The sequence below is a fragment of the Mercenaria mercenaria genome, unplaced genomic scaffold, assembly GCF_021730395.1.
Source record: "Mercenaria mercenaria strain notata unplaced genomic scaffold, MADL_Memer_1 contig_2913, whole genome shotgun sequence".
In the NCBI taxonomy this organism is placed as follows: domain Eukaryota; kingdom Metazoa; phylum Mollusca; class Bivalvia; order Venerida; family Veneridae; genus Mercenaria; species Mercenaria mercenaria.
In genome coordinates, this window is record NW_026461004.1 from 27,116 (window position 1) to 44,326 (window position 17,211).

The window sequence follows — 17,211 nt, forward strand, 5'->3', positions numbered from 1 at the left end:
TGTAACATAACTGGTCCGATCTTCATCAAATTTGGTCGCAATGTTTGTCTTGATGAAATCTAGGTCAAATTTGAAACTGGGTCATGTAGGGTCAATACCAGGTCAAATCATGGCTATGTAGACGTACACTCTGGTCTACCATTCAGTATGGTAATGAGATTTATTTATAGCATCTTCGGACTAAGCAAAACCTTACAATTAAAAGTCAAAATTATCATCTTATAATAATAGGTAAATGATTCAATGATTCCTTTGAAATTGATTTAGATTATATTTGTTTCCATTTTGATTTCAGTAAGACCCACCTATGGATAATTAAGACAAGACCCAACTGTTGACTGTATATATTTACAGGTGTGGATGAGACTACTGTTGAAGACAGCCACAGTCCAGAATCCCTAGAACATGAGTCTGAGTCTCTCAAGTTACAGCAACCCAGTCTGGATAACAAGTGTGCTGATTTGAAGTCTAGGAGTTTCAGTGCAATACCGCTGCAGTCCAAGCCCATTGATGCTAATGTAGAGATGGAGCCAGTCAGCCCGAGTCAAGGATTCAGGCCATCAAATCTTCAAGGTATAAAAGTAAATGTTTCAGTGATCCCTTGGCACCTGAGTTGGATCATATATTTTATATAGATTTCAGTAAGACCCACCGATGGATAATTAAGACAAGACCCAACTGTTGACTGTATATATTTACAGGTGTGGATGAGACTACTGTTGAAGACAGCCACAGTCCAGAATCCCTAGAACATGAGTCTGAGTCTCTCAAGTTACAGCAAGCCAGTCTGGATAACAAGTGTGCTGATTTGAAGTCTAGGAGTTTCAGCGCAATACCGCTGCAGTCCAAGCCCATTGATGCTAATGTGGAGATGTAGCCACTCAGCCCGAGCCATGGATTCAGGCCATCAAATCCTCGAGGTATAAAAGTAAATGTTTCAGTGATCCCTTGGCACCTGAGTTGGATCATATATTTTATATAGATTTCAGTAAGACCCACCTATGGATAATTAAGACAAGACCCAACTGTTGACTGTATGTATTTACAGGTATTGATGAGGCTACTGTTGAAGACAGCCACAGTCCAGAATCCCTAGAACATGAGTCTGAGTCTCTCAAGTTACAGCAAGCCAGTCTGGATAACAAGTGTGCTGATTGGAAGTCAATGAGTTTCAGTGCAATACCGCTGCAGCGCAAACCCATTAATGCTAATGTAGAGATGGAGCCAGTCAGCCCGAGTCAAGGATTCAGGCCATCAAATCTGCAAGGTATAAAAGTAAATGATTCAGTGATCCCTTGGCACCTGAGTTAGATCGTTTAGTTTTAGCTCACGTGAGCCAAAGGCTCATGATGAGCTTTTGTGACCGCTCAATGTCCGTCGTGCGTCATGTGTCCGTCAACAGTTTTCTAAAAAAATCTTCTTGAAAACCACTGGGCAGAATTACACCAAACTTCACTGGAATGATCCTTGGGTGGTCCCCTTCCAAAATTGTTCAAAGAAATTAATTTCATGCAGAACTCTGGTTGCCATGGCAACCGAAAGGAAAAACTTGAAAAATCTTCTTGACCAAAACTGCAAGACAAAACTGCAAGACATAGAGCCTTGATATTTGGCATTTGACATCATCTTATGGTCCACTATCAAGATTGTTAAAATTGTGCCCCTGGGTGAAAAGAGGCCCCGTCCCGGGGTCACAAGTTTTACATAGACTTATATAGGAAAAAACTTTAAAAATCTTCTTGTCTAAAACCACAAGACCTAGACCTTTGATATTTGGTATGTAGCATTGCCTTGTGGTCCTCTACCAAAATTGTTCAAATTATTACCCTAGGTTGAAAAGAGGCCCCGCCCTGGGGGCCTCAAGTTTTACATACACTTGTATAGGAAAAATCTTTAAAAATCTTCTTGCCTGAAACTACAAGACCTAAGCCTTTGATATTTTGTATGTAGTATTGCCTTGTGGTCCTCATTGTAGATTGTTCAAATTGTGCCCTAGGGGCGAAAAGAGGCCCCACATCAGGGGTCCCAAGTTTTATATAGACTTATATAGAAAAAAATCTTCTTGTCTGAAACTGCAAGGCCTAGGCTTTTGATATTTAGTGTGTTGCATTGCCTTGTGGTCCTGTACCAAAATTATTCAAATTATTACTCTGGGGTGAAAAGAGGCCTTGTCCCGGTGGTCCAAAGTTTAACATAGACTTATATAGGGAAAAAAAAATCTTTTTGTCTGAAAGTTCAAGGCCTAGGCCTTTCATATGTGGTATGTATCATTGCCTATTGGACCTGTAACAGGATTGTTCAAATTATATCCCTGGGGTGAAAAGAGGCCCCGCCCTGGTGGTCACTTGTTATATGAGTTATATAGGAAAAAATCATCAGATCATATTTCCTAGACTGTTTAGTTATATTTACCTGATCTACCCAAGTGATTACATGTCACCTTACTGTGACCTTGACCTACTGACCTACTTTCTTGTTTTTTTTTGGGATACAGCCTTGAAATTTGGATGATATGTACAGTTTTGCATACCGATCTTAAAACTGACTTTCAGTTACCATGAATGTGACCTACTTTCTAATATTTTAGCATCATTTTGCCATTTGAAACATGTGGCTCATATTACTCAGGTGAGTGATTTAGGGTCATCATGACCCTCTTGTTTATATAGATTTCAGTAAGACCCTACTATGGATAATTAAGACAAGACCCAACTGTTGACTGTATATATTTACAGGCATTGATGAGGTTACTGTTGAAGACAGCCACAGTCCAGAATCCCTAGAACACGAGTCTGAGTCTCTCAAGTTACAGCAAGCCAGTCTGGATTACCACTGTGCTGATTTGAAGTCTAGGAGTTTCAGCGCAATACCGCTGCAGTGCAAGCCCATTGATGCTGATGTAGAGATGGAGCCAGTAAGTCCAAGCCATGTATTCAGACCATCGACTCATCAAGGTATAAAAGTGAATGATTCAGTGATTTCTTTGGCACCTGAGTTAGATTATATATTTTATATAGATTTCAGTAAAACCCACCTATGAATGATTAAGACAAGACCCAACTGTTGACTGTATATATTTACAGGTGTGGATGAGACTACTGTTGAAGACAGCCACAGTCCAGAATCCCTGGAACACGAGTCTGAGTCTCTCAAGTTACAGCAAGCCAGTCTGGATTACAACTCTGATTTGAAGTCAGTGAGTTTCAGCGCAATACCTCTGCAGTCCAAGCCCATTGATGCTGATGTAGAGATGGAGCCAGTCAACCCGAGCCATGGATTCAGGCCATCAAATCCGCAAGGTATAAAAGTAAATGTTTCAGTGATCCATTGGCACCTGAGTTTGATCATATGTGGACATTTTCCAGAACATACAGTTCTTGAACATCCTTAAAAATGTTACAGTTTCAGCTCAAGAACAGTTTAAGAACTATATTTTAGGAACAAGTCCAGAACAATTGTTCCTAAAACAAAGTTCTGAAACTGTTCTTGAACTGAAACTGTAACATTTTAAGAACAGTTTATTCTTGAAAAAAATTTTCAATTTAACATTTCTAAAAAATGTACACTATGCTAAAAATGGTTCTTATAAATCCTTTTCGCATAGGGAGAGAGCTCAGATTCGCTTGGAATTTTAGGCATTTATAAGTATTCTGCAATTCAAATTCGACTTCAGTCTTTCAAACAAGGAAGAGGTTGCTACTTGCACGAATATAATCAGAAACTTATTTCAATTATGCAGAAGAGACATTTGTAAATTTAATTTAAACTCCAGTTTTAACAGCAGTTTACGATAGATAAAGATAAAGAACAGCTGAATAAGATCAAGAACTTTTCAAGGATTTTGCTGTTCATGAACTGTCCATGATATTCGTCATCTGTGCTGACACTGTCTGCTTCGCCCTAAGATAACTAAAATTGATCTGTTCATAAGTAAAAAATTTCATTTCACATAGGAAGATCTGACCATATACAAATATTTACTTATTTATGAAAGAAATAGTGTTTTTTTCCTATCCAAATGAATAGAAGGCAATATTTTATAATTACAGGTATTACAAAGATTAGCATAAACTCGATCAGCATTATGGCAGAAGAGACAGTTGACCTAACAACTATCCCAGAAAGCACCAGGTAAAATGTTTGTTTATACCCAACAAATCAAAGGCCTAAACAAAATCTTTGTCTCTGGTAACATGCTTAAACAGATTCTGGGTAGGAGGTCAGCATTTTTGGGGGGATTTTGTGAGCTTTTGTGACCACTAAATGTCCGTCTGTCATGTGTCGTCAACAATATCTAAAAAAATCTTCTTGAAAACCACTTACCAGAATTATACCAAACTTCACAGGAATGGTCCTTGGGTGTTCCCCTTTCAAAATTGTTCAAAAAATTGAATTCTTTGCAGAACTGTGGTTGCCATGGCAACTGAAAGGAAAAACTTCTTATCCAGAACTGCAAGGCCTAGAGCCTTGATATTGGCATGTGGCATGATCTTATGGTCCTCTATGAAGATTGTTCAAATTATGCCACTGGGTGAAAAGAGGCCCCTCCCCGAGGTCATAAGTTTTACACAGACCTATATAGGAAAACCCTTTTAATATTTGGTATGTTGCCTTGTGATCCTCGACCAAATTGTTCAAATTATGCCCCTGGGCTGAAAAGAGGCCCATCCCGTGGGGGGAGGGTGGGGCGGGGGTTGTCTCAAGTTTTGCACAGACTTGAAACTTTAATAACTTGGTCAGTATAATAGTATTTTATCAATAGGCAAGAGTACATAATGCTGTCATCTTTTTTGACTGAATTATGGCCCTTTTTGAACTTGGAAATTGGTTCTGTTTTGTGTATATCCATGTTTTGTCAAGACCATTTGACATATGGCTTTTAACCTTTAAACACTTACTTATCATTTCCATCTGTAGGCAAGAGCACATAACTCTGACAACTATTTTGGCTGAATTATGGCCCTTTCTGGACTTTGAAATTTGTTCAGTTTTCATTACAAGTCAGCGTTTTGTCAAAAAATTTTGAACTGTGGCTTAAAAACTTTTAACACTAGTTTATCAACAGGATTTCCATCTTTAGGCGAGAGTATGCATATCACTGTCAACTATGTTGACTGAATTGTGGCCCTTTTTGGACATGGAAATTAGTTAAATTTTTCATACAAGTATATATTTTGCCTAACATATAACTTAAAGGTGCAAAATAAAGACAAATGAATAGACATAAATCTTTAAAAAAACTACACATTTTGTAATATAGTACTAAACATTATGATAGCCGTGCAATATTCCCTTGAAATCAACACAAGAACAGAGAAACAAATGATTGTTTCTGTATTTTCTTAGACTGACATGGGGGGTCATTTTGTCCTACTTTCATGTTTATCGTTTTTCCGTAATCGGTCGGAAATTCTTAGGGATCACATGATTTTAAAATCAGAGGAAAAGTTAGTTAGCACTTAAGAGACCTCGTTTAAGACTTGAGCTGTGCGCCCTCGGGTTGGGATTATCTGATCTTAACCGAACACCAATGACAGATTCTCTATATCTTAATGAAACTTTTGATGATCTTTAGATCAATAGGTCAGGTGAGCGATACAGGGCCTTCATGGCCCTCTTGTTTTAAAATATACAGTCTGTTTTAACTTTTAACAGAATAAAGATTGTATGAATGCTATAAAACTGTGTAGTCTTGAGTAGTTGCCAATTTATCTCATCATTTTACCATATAAGCCATAATAAAACTTTTCTGCTAATAATGTTTGTATGGAAAACTGCTACTGCTATTGATGTTTGTATGGATCTCTCTGTCTGTCTGTCTCTCTCTCTCTATCTCTCGCTCCCTCCCTCCATCTATCCTCAAATTACTGCTTACAGATTTGTAATGTGCAAAACATTGCTATTTTGATTTATTTTATATTTAAATAGACCTAAGTCTTCTGGTCAACTCTTCTTAGTAAAGATCAAAACTAGTTCAAAAGTGCTTATGGAAGTTCAGTGTTTATTAAAATTGAATAGTTATTAGTGGTTGATTTTGTTAAAAGTAAAAGAATATTTTAACAGAACTAATTTTATCCTGTAATATTTTAGAATTCAGCTAAGGCCTAAAAAAAATTCCTTGTTTCCGGTAACATGCTAAAAAACATTAGGGTAGGTAAGTCGGAAAAAAGTTCTTTTTGGCTTTTTTTTTATTAAGGGAGACTTTTCAGAGATCATTTTTGTGTCAAAAAAGAACACAAATCAAAGATTATGCCTGTAAGAGCACTACTAATATGCATAAAAAGTGCAGTTTTGCAATTTTTTCTTAAAATGTTATTCTCCAAGGCCATAAAAACATTTAGCGTCGGACCAGAAATTTAGGGTAGGTCGGGATATAGGAAACAAGCAATTTTTTACACCTAATAGAGAGAGACTGAAAGACTAAAAGATGTAGAAAAGACACAAACAAATTGCATACTTTGGGTGGATATTAGGACTTATTTGGCATCATAGAGAAGCAATTAAAATGGAAAATTAGAAAAAAAGCAATCAAAACACTAATATCATTGTTCATAAATAAAGGGTGTAAGTAAAGCTTGCTACAGCTGGAAAAGTAAATCAGCATGATAAAAATGTGAAAAGTAAGATTTGTTAAAGGTGGATAAACAGATTTTGGTAACGGATTTGTTCGAAACTTTAGCATCTGATCATTTACACTCATTTATGTTCACTTAACACTTAATACAAATTAGATTTTCACTGGAGGTATTTTTAAAATTTCATTTTCCTATCCTGGTTGCCCAACCAAGATAGAGTTATTTTATCATAAGTATAAATTTGATAAACACACTTTGCCTAAGGAAATGTATAAATATTAGACATATTGTAATATATTTGTAAAATATTTGCATTAAAAATTATGTATTTAGATGGAATTCATTAGAAACGCAAGTTTGAAAAATTATTATTACCTCCCTTTGCACACAACCAAGATAGATTGGAAATAAATGAATTCAGAAGCTACACACAGCTTTAAAACTTGCATTTTGGTTCAGATTGTTCAATAGTTGATATGTCTATCAAATGCAAATGTAAAACTAGACATTGTATCGAAATAAAAAGAAATACCCAGCTTTTTATATACTTTCATATTAAAGGGGAGTAATTACAAAGTTTTATAAAAATAATAAAATATACATTTCAAATAAGAATCTAACTCTGTGTAATCGGTCTTTTTATTCTCTACCAGAATATACAAAAAGTAAAAAATGTCATTAAATGTTGTTTAAATGTGATTGACCACCTTTAAGTCATTTAATACTAGTATGCTGAGGCATTTATGCTGAATACTATTTATTGCATTGAATTTTCAACTTTTAAAAATAAACAGGCACTCTGCTTTTAATGATTCTATGTCAATCTTTAATCATTATTTGTAGAATGCAAACTCAAAAACTTTAATGTAAAAAGAAATAACTTCTAAAATATATTGCAACATGCATATATGCTAATAAGTCTACATGTATACTACCCCTATTAATTATGTGAAAAATGACATTTTCTAAAACAAATATATTTATGAACAAGCAAATTTGATGAATTGGTATCCCCCGGGGAAAGGGCTTGAGGTGAGGAATGGTAAAAATTATTTCTGGTAAAAAGTTAAGGATGTTTTAAGAAGTATTTCAATATTGGTAGATATGAAATTTCAATATTGGTTGATAACTATGGACTGGTTTATGTCAAATTACCCTTTGCTTCATACTAAAATGGGTGTCTCAGAAACCAACACAGATAATGATCTGAAATGTCATTTATGCCATCAGATGGACTCGGACAATCAGGGTAGATAACTTTTGTCTGAATTTATGACAAATTACCTCCTTTTATTTTATGTTAATATTTATCCTGATGATATTTAATGTGTATGCCTATGTGATTTATGCCAAAACTTGATCTTATCATTAATAGCCGGGGAGCCAAGGCATGAAAAAATGGATTTACCTGTCCGGTCATGCTATAGTCGGTTTCTATACATATTAGGAAAGTACAAAGTCTCACGGATCAAAATAATCGGGCCTGCAAAACAAAAGCTCTTGCGAAATTTGAGAATATCAAGGGGAGATAACTCTGTATATTTGCAGTTTTTGGCTCGACTATTCGAAGAATAAGTAGAGCTATCCTACTCACCACAGCGTCGGCGTCGGCGTCACACCTTGGTTAAGTTTTTCGTACCAGTCCACATTTTGACAAAGTCTTTTGTGATAAAGCTTTGAAACTTTCAACACTTGTTTACCATCACCATGGCCAGTTATAGGCAAGAGCACATAACTCCATCAAGGATTTTGGCTGAATTACGGCCCCTTTTGATTTAGAAATCATGGTTAAGTTTTTTGTACCAGTTCATATTTTGACAAAGTCTTTTAAGATAAAGCTTTGAAACTTTCAACACTTGTTTACCATCACCATGGCCAGTTATAGGCAAGAGTACATAACTCCGTCAAGGATTTTGGCTGAATTGTGGCCCCTTTCGACTTAGAAATCTTGGTTAAGTTTTTCGTACCAGTTCATATTTTGACAAAGTCTTTTGAGATAAAGCTTTGAAACATTCAACACTTGTTTACCATCACCATGTTCAGTTATAGGCAAGAGTACATAACTCCATCAAGGATTTTGGCTGAATTATGGCCCTTTCTGACTTAGAAATCTTGGTAAATATTTCATACCAGTTCATATTTTGACAAAGTCTTTTAAGATAAAGCTTTGAAACTTTCAACACCTGTTTACCATTGCCATATCCAGTTATAGGCAAGAGTACATAACTCCATCAAGGATTTTGGCTGAATTATGGCCCCTTTTGACTTAGAAATCTTGGTTAAGTTTTCCGTACCAGTTCATATTTTTTGTAAAGTGTTTGACATATGGCTCTGAAACTTTTATCACTTGTTAAGTATAATAGTCTCTATCTGTAGGAAAGAGTACATAACTCTGTCATCTATTTTGGCTGAATTATGGCCCTTTTTGGACTTTGAAATTGGTTCTGTTTTCATACAAGTTCACGTTTTGTAAAAACTATTTGACATATGGCTTTTAAACTTTGAACACTTGTTTATCATTATGATTTCCATTTGTAGGAAAGAGTACATAACTATTTTGACTTAATTATGGCCCTTTTTGGACTTTGAAATTGGTTCATACATTGCCATTTAGTGCAAGACTTATCGAAATCAAAGAAATACAGGAACATTGTTTGTCTAATCTATTTATTTCTTTTGTCTGATTATCTGTGGAAATATTTTGACCCCATTCTTCAATCAATTCTTCGAATAGTCGAGCGCGCTGTCATCAGACAGCTCTTGTTTAAGATTCAAATCGTTTTTTTACTAACAAAACATACATTTTATTATAAGATTTGGCACATAACATACCAGAGAATAATGGCTAATTAATACCGCTGCGAAACAGTCTGTTAGAATAAAAAATTATCTAGATACTCTAGTTCAGGTTTGGCTAAGAAATACGCAAATCCGGGGTATTTTATGTACCCCACCCACTTTATTAAATGCAAAAATTGTATAATAAAAATATTCGACCAACAACCAAGAAGATATAATTTTTTTATCACATATACAATATAATCTATATTTTTGACAATATGAAGCTTGATGAGGGGTATTTAAAAGATTTTAAACAGAAAAAGGGGGTAGGAAAACCAATGTATTTTACAACTGATAATTAGAATTAACAACCCGTTATTAAATAAGAGAAACACTTATTAAAGGCGATGAAACCTTTTCTTGCAAACTATTCATTTGGAAAGTAATTTATTTAAATACTCTTTCGTGCAATCTAGTTCAGTTTTGGCTAAGAAATACGCAAATCCTGGGTATTTTATGTACTCCACCCACTTTATTAAATGCAAAAATTGTATAATAAAAATATTCAACCAACAACCAAGGAGATACATTCTTTTTATCACTTATACAATATAATCTATATTTTTGACCATATAAAGCTGGATGAGGGGTATTTAAAAGCTTTTAAATAGAAAAAGGGGGTAGGAAAACCTATATATTTTACAACCGATAATCAGAATTAACTATACCTTATTAGATTGGGGTAGATGTCGGTCGGTCGGGCGGGCGGCGGCGGTGGCGTCAAACTGGTGTTTCCGGTCAATAACTTTTGTTTTGGTAAAGATATTTGAATAAAACTTGGTTTGTATGTAGCTTATATCAAGACAAAGGCTGGGATTGATTTTGGGGTTTCTGGGGTCAAGGTCAAGGTCACTGTTACTTAAAATAGAAAAAGGGTTTCCGGTCAATAACTTTTGTTTCGGTAAAGATATTTGAATAAAACTTGGTATGTATGTAGCTTATATCAAGACAAAGGCTGGGATTGATTTTGGGGTTTCTGGGGTCAAGGTCAAGGTCACTGTTACTTAAAATAGAAAAAGGGTTTCCGGTCAATAACTTAACTTAGGAATGAGCTATCATGATGAAACTTGGTGTATAGAAAACTTATATAAAGTTGTAGCTTGGATTGATTTTGTGGTTTCTGGGATCAAGTTCAAGGTCATTGTTACTAAAAATAGGGTTAGGGTTAGGTTAGGGTTAGGGTTAGCATATCTTCTACATGCATGGAGGGATTTTGATGAAAGTTGGCAAAATTGTTCACCATCATGAGACGGAGTGTCATGCACAAGAACCAGGTCCCTAGGTCTAAGGTCAAGGTCACACTTAGAGGTCAAAGGATACAAGAATGAAAACTTTATCCGGAGCATATCTTCTTCATGCATAGAGGGATTTTGATGTAACTTGGCACAACTATACACCATCATGAGACGAAGTGTCTTGCGCAGTTCCCTTCTTTAGAATTACTTCCCTTTGTTGTTACTATAAATAGCTTATATTGTAACTTTTTCATTACTAGACTTTTTTTTTTTTTTTTTTTTTTTTTTTTAAGATTAATTTCCCTTAGTTGTTACTATAAATAACTTATATTGTAACTTTTTTATAATTGACCGTAGGGAAAAACCAAGACCACTTTTCTGTGGTACAACATAGTTGTTACTTTCTAATTTTAGGTGTATTTTAAGGTATCTCTACCTTGTAAGGAGTTTTTTTGTGGACTTAGAAAAACAAAAGAATTACAATGATTACTAAACAACCACAAAATTAAAATTACATCTGCAAATACAGGTGCTAGAGTAAAGAAATTTGCTGTGACGGGCGTATATTGTGACATTCTGGCACTCTTGTTTATTCTTATGAAAAGTGTTGAAAACCTGGTTTCGTGGCATTGCCGCGTTTCTTGTTAAATAAGAGTAACACTAATGAAAGGCAATGAAACCTTTACCTACAAACTGTTCATTTGGAAAGTAATTTAATTAAATTCTCTTTCGTGCAATCTACTCCAGGTATTAATTAATGACTTTGAGAAATAAGACCATTTTAATGGTTACTTCTTCGTACTGTAAATTTCAGGTTAAATATTTTTATTTACTCTCTGGTATTTCTTGTGCCAAATCTTATAATAAAATGTACATAAAATGAGTACATTTTGCGTATTTTCAAGCATAAGCCTTATGCGTAAAAGCAATGTTGAAATATATATATTTGAACTGATTTTAGAAACATGATGCCATGTTTTGTTTGTAAAAAAGCATTTTGAATCTTAAAGAACTGCAAATATACAGAGTTATCTCTCCATGATATTCTCAAATTTCACAACAGCTTTTGTTTTGCAGGCCCAATTTTTCTGATTCGCGAGACTTTGCACAAGTGTCATTTTAGTACTGTGGAATATAGTTGCAAAACTAAATTACAAATTTCTGCTAAACAATTTTTTTGTTACTTAAGCAAAGTCAGTCTGCCATCCTTGATGCAAAAGCTGGAAAATGCACTTGACACAAGTTACTCAAGTTTTGTTGTCTAGAACGCTTCTCTGTAGTACGACATGCATGTTATATTGAATTTGCAGGTGTATTTTGACCTATCTCTGCTGATGCGGATTATTGTGTGGACTTAGAATATAAAAAAATAATTTTTTTTTAGATTTACGTTCTTTTTTATTAGCTCATCTGATTTTTTGAAAAAAAATGATGAGTTATTGTCATCACTTGAGCGGTTGTCGGCGTCTGCGTCGGCGTTGCCTGGTTAAGTTTTATGTTTAGGTCAGCTTTTCTCCTAAACTACCAAAGCTATTGCTTTGAAACTTGGAACACTTGTTCACCATCATAAGCTGACCCTGTACAGCAAGCAACATAACTCCATCCTGCATTTTGCAATAATTATTGCCCCTTTTGGACTTAGAAAATCATTTTCTTGGTTGAGTATTATGTTTAAGTCAACTTTTCTCATAACTATCAAAGCTATTGCTTTAAAACTTGCAACAGTTTATCACCATCAGAAGCGGACGCTATACGTCAAGAAACATAACTCTGTCCTGCTTTTGCAACACTTGTTCACCATCATAAGCTGACCCTGTACAGCAAGCAACATAACTCCATCCTGCATTTTGCAATAATTATTGCCCCTTTTGGACTTAGAAAATCATATTCTTGGTTGAGTATTATGTTTAAGTCAACTTTTCTCATAACTATCAAAGCTATTGCTTTAAAACTTGCAACAGTTTATCACCATCATAAGCGGACGCTCTACGTCAAGAAACATAACTCTGTCCTGCTTTTTGCAAGAATGATGGCCCTTTTTAGTCTTAGAAAATCATGGGTAGGACAATATTTCTATTATACAAAAAAATCAGATGAGCGTCAGCACCCGCAAGGCGGTGCTCTTGTTTGCCTTAATGAGACAAGGAGTGTCATGTACAACTCCCAGTCCTTTTGACAGCTGGCAGGCTCGACATATTGCCCGTGGGCATCTAGTTTTTAGTGCTTTTTAAAACTCTACATAATAAAGAAACAACTAAACAAACAAAAGACTTTTATATGAAAAATCTATATGCCTTTACAGTATTTAGAAATATATCATGTCCAGTAAAATTTAGTAATACTCAATGTTTATATTCAGGTCTGGTGAAACCAGATGGAGAGTATGGGAGAAGTCAAGAAAGGCACCAATAGTAACAGATGCAACGTTGGTATTCCGAAGGCAGAGAATTATTCCTGACAGTGACTACATCATCACTAAAACAAACAACTTAGTAAAGATACCACCACAGAGTCTGGTGACAAAGCTAAGAGCAGAATTACTATCCATGAAAGATCACGTATTAGTATGGGATGGCTATGGTGTTTTTGACTGGAACGCATTGAATTCACTGAACAATTTGTATGAAGAGAAATTAGTTGCTAAGGAAGTGCAAGAAGAGTTTGCCTGGATAAGGAATCAAAGTGTGGAGACAACGGGTATAAATCAGTTCATGTTTAAGGTGTGGCATGATAAGGTCTCCAACAAAGACAGAGAGTCAATTCTGTGCAACAGGCTACTGACAGATGGACTGATTCAAGAAGTGTTGGATATTTGTAACGAGAGAAGCACAGAAGCAGATGGCAGAAAACAGTTCCTTATTCTGAACAACTTGGGAGATAGTATCGTGAAAGAAAGAACAACAAGTGTACATATTGTAATAAACGTAACCCGCAAGAAGTCTAATGTATATGTTACTCCTGCGACAGAAAAGGATAGTCATTGGACTTACCTATGTGTAAATTGTGAAACCAATACAGCCATTTACAATGATTCTCTAGGATGGGATATTCCAGTGGACTTAAAACAAAGATTATCTTGTATTTTTAGTGATGTTAGAGGAATGGCAATAAAGGCACTTCATGAACCAGGTCAAACATTGAAACACATATGTTCTGCAAACTGCAGCAAGTATGCCCCGTTTCAAAGCTGTGGTAGTGTTTGTGGCGTTGCTGCACTAAGTCTGTGCATTCTTAGTTTTAACGAAGTCCTGTGGGAAAAAACAGTAACAAGTGAAAACTGTGAAATAGATGACAAGAGCGTACTTAGTTTGATAAGAAATCCAACAAGATTTTCTGATGAGCTTCGGATGACTATAATGTCTTGTCTTGAACGAAGGGATATAGCTTTGGATGTTTTAAAAGAATTTGCCCAAAATGCCTCAACAACCTCAAACAAACAAGTTTATACTAAAAGTCCTTGTGAAACCATTATTAAAAAAGACACAGGGAAGGAAACACTTAAAATTGATATGAGCGACCTAATACAAAGTGCTTTAAAGCGTAAGCATGCTAAAGACAGTAAAGAAAAAGTAAAAAAAGTGAAAAAGATGCTGATGAAACAAAAAGATACAAAAACTGTCCAAGAAATTCCTAAAGTTTTGAAAATATCAGAACATTTTCAAAATCTTAATTCAGAATGCACTGACCAAAGACAGAATTCAGATATTAACAATACAGATTCAGCTGAAAACAAAATAGAACATCCTGAAAAGTGTATTCAGGAGAAAATAAAAACAAATATATATGATAAGGACCGGCATGATGTGAACATACCAGAACTGGAAGTCAGTGGAACTGGGAATAATAATCACTGTACTGAAAAGCAAGCTCCATTAAATATGTTTGAAAAAAAGCTGTTAAAAAAAGTTTTGAAAAGAAAGAAGGACAAGAAAGAGCCAAAAAAATCCAAGGAAAAAAGTAGAAAATTAAACCATACTATTAAGTCTCTTTTTGTAAAGATGAAGAATTCTAAGGTTACTTCTGAATTAGGAAAGAAAGATACTTAACTCTAAACTTTTACAGACTTTGTATACACAAAAGGATTGCCATTCAAGGGTCTCTCAAGAAAGTTTTACAAGAGTATTGGCAGAAACATTGGTAAAAATATTAAAAGAAACACAAACCGAGTAAATAACCCGATTATTGAAGCAGAGGGAAAAGTGGTTGGACTAAAAAGACCGAGTCAAGAAGGATTTATAAATAAAAGTGCACCTACAGTGTTAAGTAAAGAAACAGTAAGTCAGGTGGAGGAATTTATGAATGAAAATGGCCCACTTATCAAAACACAGAGTGTATGTGACTTTTACCAGTCTTTAAAAGAATCAAAATGCAGACTTATGTCAAGTGAACTGATAGAGAAACTTAGTAAGTACATAGATATAAAACAAATATATGTAAATGGAACTGAATTCCATTTTGTAGGTACAGTTACAGTTATTTGCTTGAATCATGTTTGTGAATCTCAAAACTACAATTTCAAGTGAATATTATTATATATTTATTGGAGGCTGAAGAACAGTGCCCAATTAGTTTCTATTCAATAGCAAAATAAATCTATAAAAATTCAGTCATTAGTTTGACTTCTAATATGGGTATCCAAAACCCTAATGTCATACAAAAGGCTGCTTTGCATATTGTCTTAAAATTTTTGAGATTGCTTCTTAACACACTGTTTTGATTTTCTATCCATATTATTCAGTTTTTGTTTCAAGTTTGTTTATTTTGCAATGTTTGTTTATTTTGCAAATGTCAAGCATAGAATGATATATACTAATAATGCTTAGTATGGAAGTGGTGAAAAATTTATAGTTGCTAGGCAACAGAACATAGGTTGTAATTTTTTTGTGGATATTGTTTTGCTTTAATTCTTGTTAGATTCTGAACACTCAGTTATATGAAAATACTATGTTGTTGAGGGTTTTTAAAAAGATGATTAAAACATTATAACTGTGATTTGAAGTCACTGTTAAATTCTGTTTGCAAATGCAGTTTTATGGAATGATTTTTTAGCTTGACTATCCGAAGAATAAGTAGAGCTATCCTACTCGCCATGGTGTCGGCGTCACACCTTGGTTAAGTTTTTCGTACAAGTCCACTTTTTGACAGTCTTTTGAGATAAAGCTTTGAAACTTTCAACACTTGTTTACCATCACCATGGCCAGTTATAGGCAAGAGCACATAACTCCATCAAGGATTTTGGCTGAATTATGGCCCCTATTGACTTAGAAATCATGGTTAAGTTTTTCGTACCAGTTCATATTTTGACAAAGTCTTTCGAGATAAAGCTTTAAAACTTTCAACACCTGTTTACCATCATCATGTCCAGTTATAGTCAAGAATACATAACTCCATCAAGGATTTTGGCTGAATTATGGCCCCTTTCTACTTAGAAATCTTGGTTAAGTTTTTCGTACCAGTTCATATTTTGACAAATTCTTTTGAGATAAAGCTTTGAAACTTTCAACACCTGTTTACCACCACCATGTCCAGTTATAGGCAAATGTACATAACTCCATCAAGGATTTTGGCTGAATTATGGCCCCTTTCTACTTAGAAATCTTGGTTTAGTTTTTCGTACCAGTTCATATTTTGTTTAAAGTGTTTGACATATGGCTTTGAAACTTTTATCTTTTGTTCAGTATAATAGTCTCTATCTGTAGGAAAGAGTACATAACTCTGTCATCTATTTTGGCTGAATTATTATGTCTCCCCCAGGAGACATATTGTTTTTGCCCTGTCCGTCCGTCCGTCTGTCCGTCCGTCCGTCCGTCCGTACGTCACACTTCATTTCCGAGCAATAACTGGAGAACCATTTGACCTAGAACCTTCAAACTTCATAGGGTTGTAGGGCTACTGTAGTAGACGACCCCTATTGTTTTTGGGGTCACTCCGTGAAAGGTCAAGGTCACAGGGGCCTGAACATTGAAAACCATTTCCGATCAATAACTAGAGAACCACTTGACCCAGAATGTTGAAACTTCATAGGATGATTGGCCATGAAGAGTAGATGACCCCTATTGATTTTGGGGTCACTCCGTCAAAGGTCAAAGTCACAGGGGCCTGAACATTGAAAACCATTTCCGATCAATAACTAGTGAACCACTTGACCCAGAATGTTGAAACTTCATAGGATGATTGGTCATGAAGAGTAGATGACCCCTATTGATTTTGGGGTCACTCCGTCAAAGGTCAAGGTCACAGGGGCCTGAACATTGAAAACCATTTCCGATCAATAACTAGAGAACCACTTGACCCAGAATGTTGAAACTTCATAGGATGATCGGTCATGAAGAGTAGATGACCCATATTGATTTTGGGGTCACTCCGTCAAAGGTCAAGGTCACAGGGGCCTGAACATTGAAAACCATTTCCGATCAATAACTAGAGAACCACTTGACCCAGAATGTTGAAACTTCATAGGATGATTGGTCATGAAGAGTAGATGACCCCTATTGATTTTGGGGTCACTCCGTCAAAGGTCAAGGTAACAGGGGCCTGAACATGGAAAACCATTTCCGATC

The 17,211-nt window shown here is 35.3% G+C and overlaps 2 protein-coding genes across 2 annotated transcripts in view; both read left to right on the forward strand.

Moving 5' to 3' along the window:
- LOC128552564 (uncharacterized) overlaps positions 1-2,940 on the forward strand; it is a 17,002-nt gene extending 14,062 nt beyond the window's left edge. The window contains exons 4-7 of the mRNA XM_053533617.1: positions 355-573; positions 702-920; positions 1,049-1,267; positions 2,736-2,940. Of these exons, the coding sequence (XP_053389592.1) occupies positions 355-573; positions 702-877 (395 nt within the window). The 3' untranslated portion in view covers positions 878-920; positions 1,049-1,267; positions 2,736-2,940. The remainder of the gene's footprint in view (positions 1-354; positions 574-701; positions 921-1,048; positions 1,268-2,735) is intronic.
- LOC128552565 (uncharacterized) lies at positions 894-17,153 on the forward strand. The gene is made up of 6 exons (XM_053533618.1): positions 894-903; positions 1,049-1,267; positions 2,736-2,954; positions 3,084-3,299; positions 4,050-4,131; positions 13,011-17,153. The coding sequence occupies exons 1-6, from the start codon at positions 894-896 to the stop codon at positions 14,695-14,697; spliced, it is 2,433 nt and encodes an 810-aa protein (XP_053389593.1). The 3' UTR covers positions 14,698-17,153.
- The last annotated feature ends 58 nt before the right edge of the window (positions 17,154-17,211 follow it).

Coding starts and splice junctions, on each gene's coding strand:
- LOC128552565 (XM_053533618.1), top strand. Junction 2,955..3,083: donor CAGACCATCGACTCATCAAG/GTATAAAAGTGA, acceptor ATATATTTACAG/GTGTGGATGAGACTACTGTT. Junction 3,300..4,049: donor CAGGCCATCAAATCCGCAAG/GTATAAAAGTAA, acceptor TTATAATTACAG/GTATTACAAAGATTAGCATA.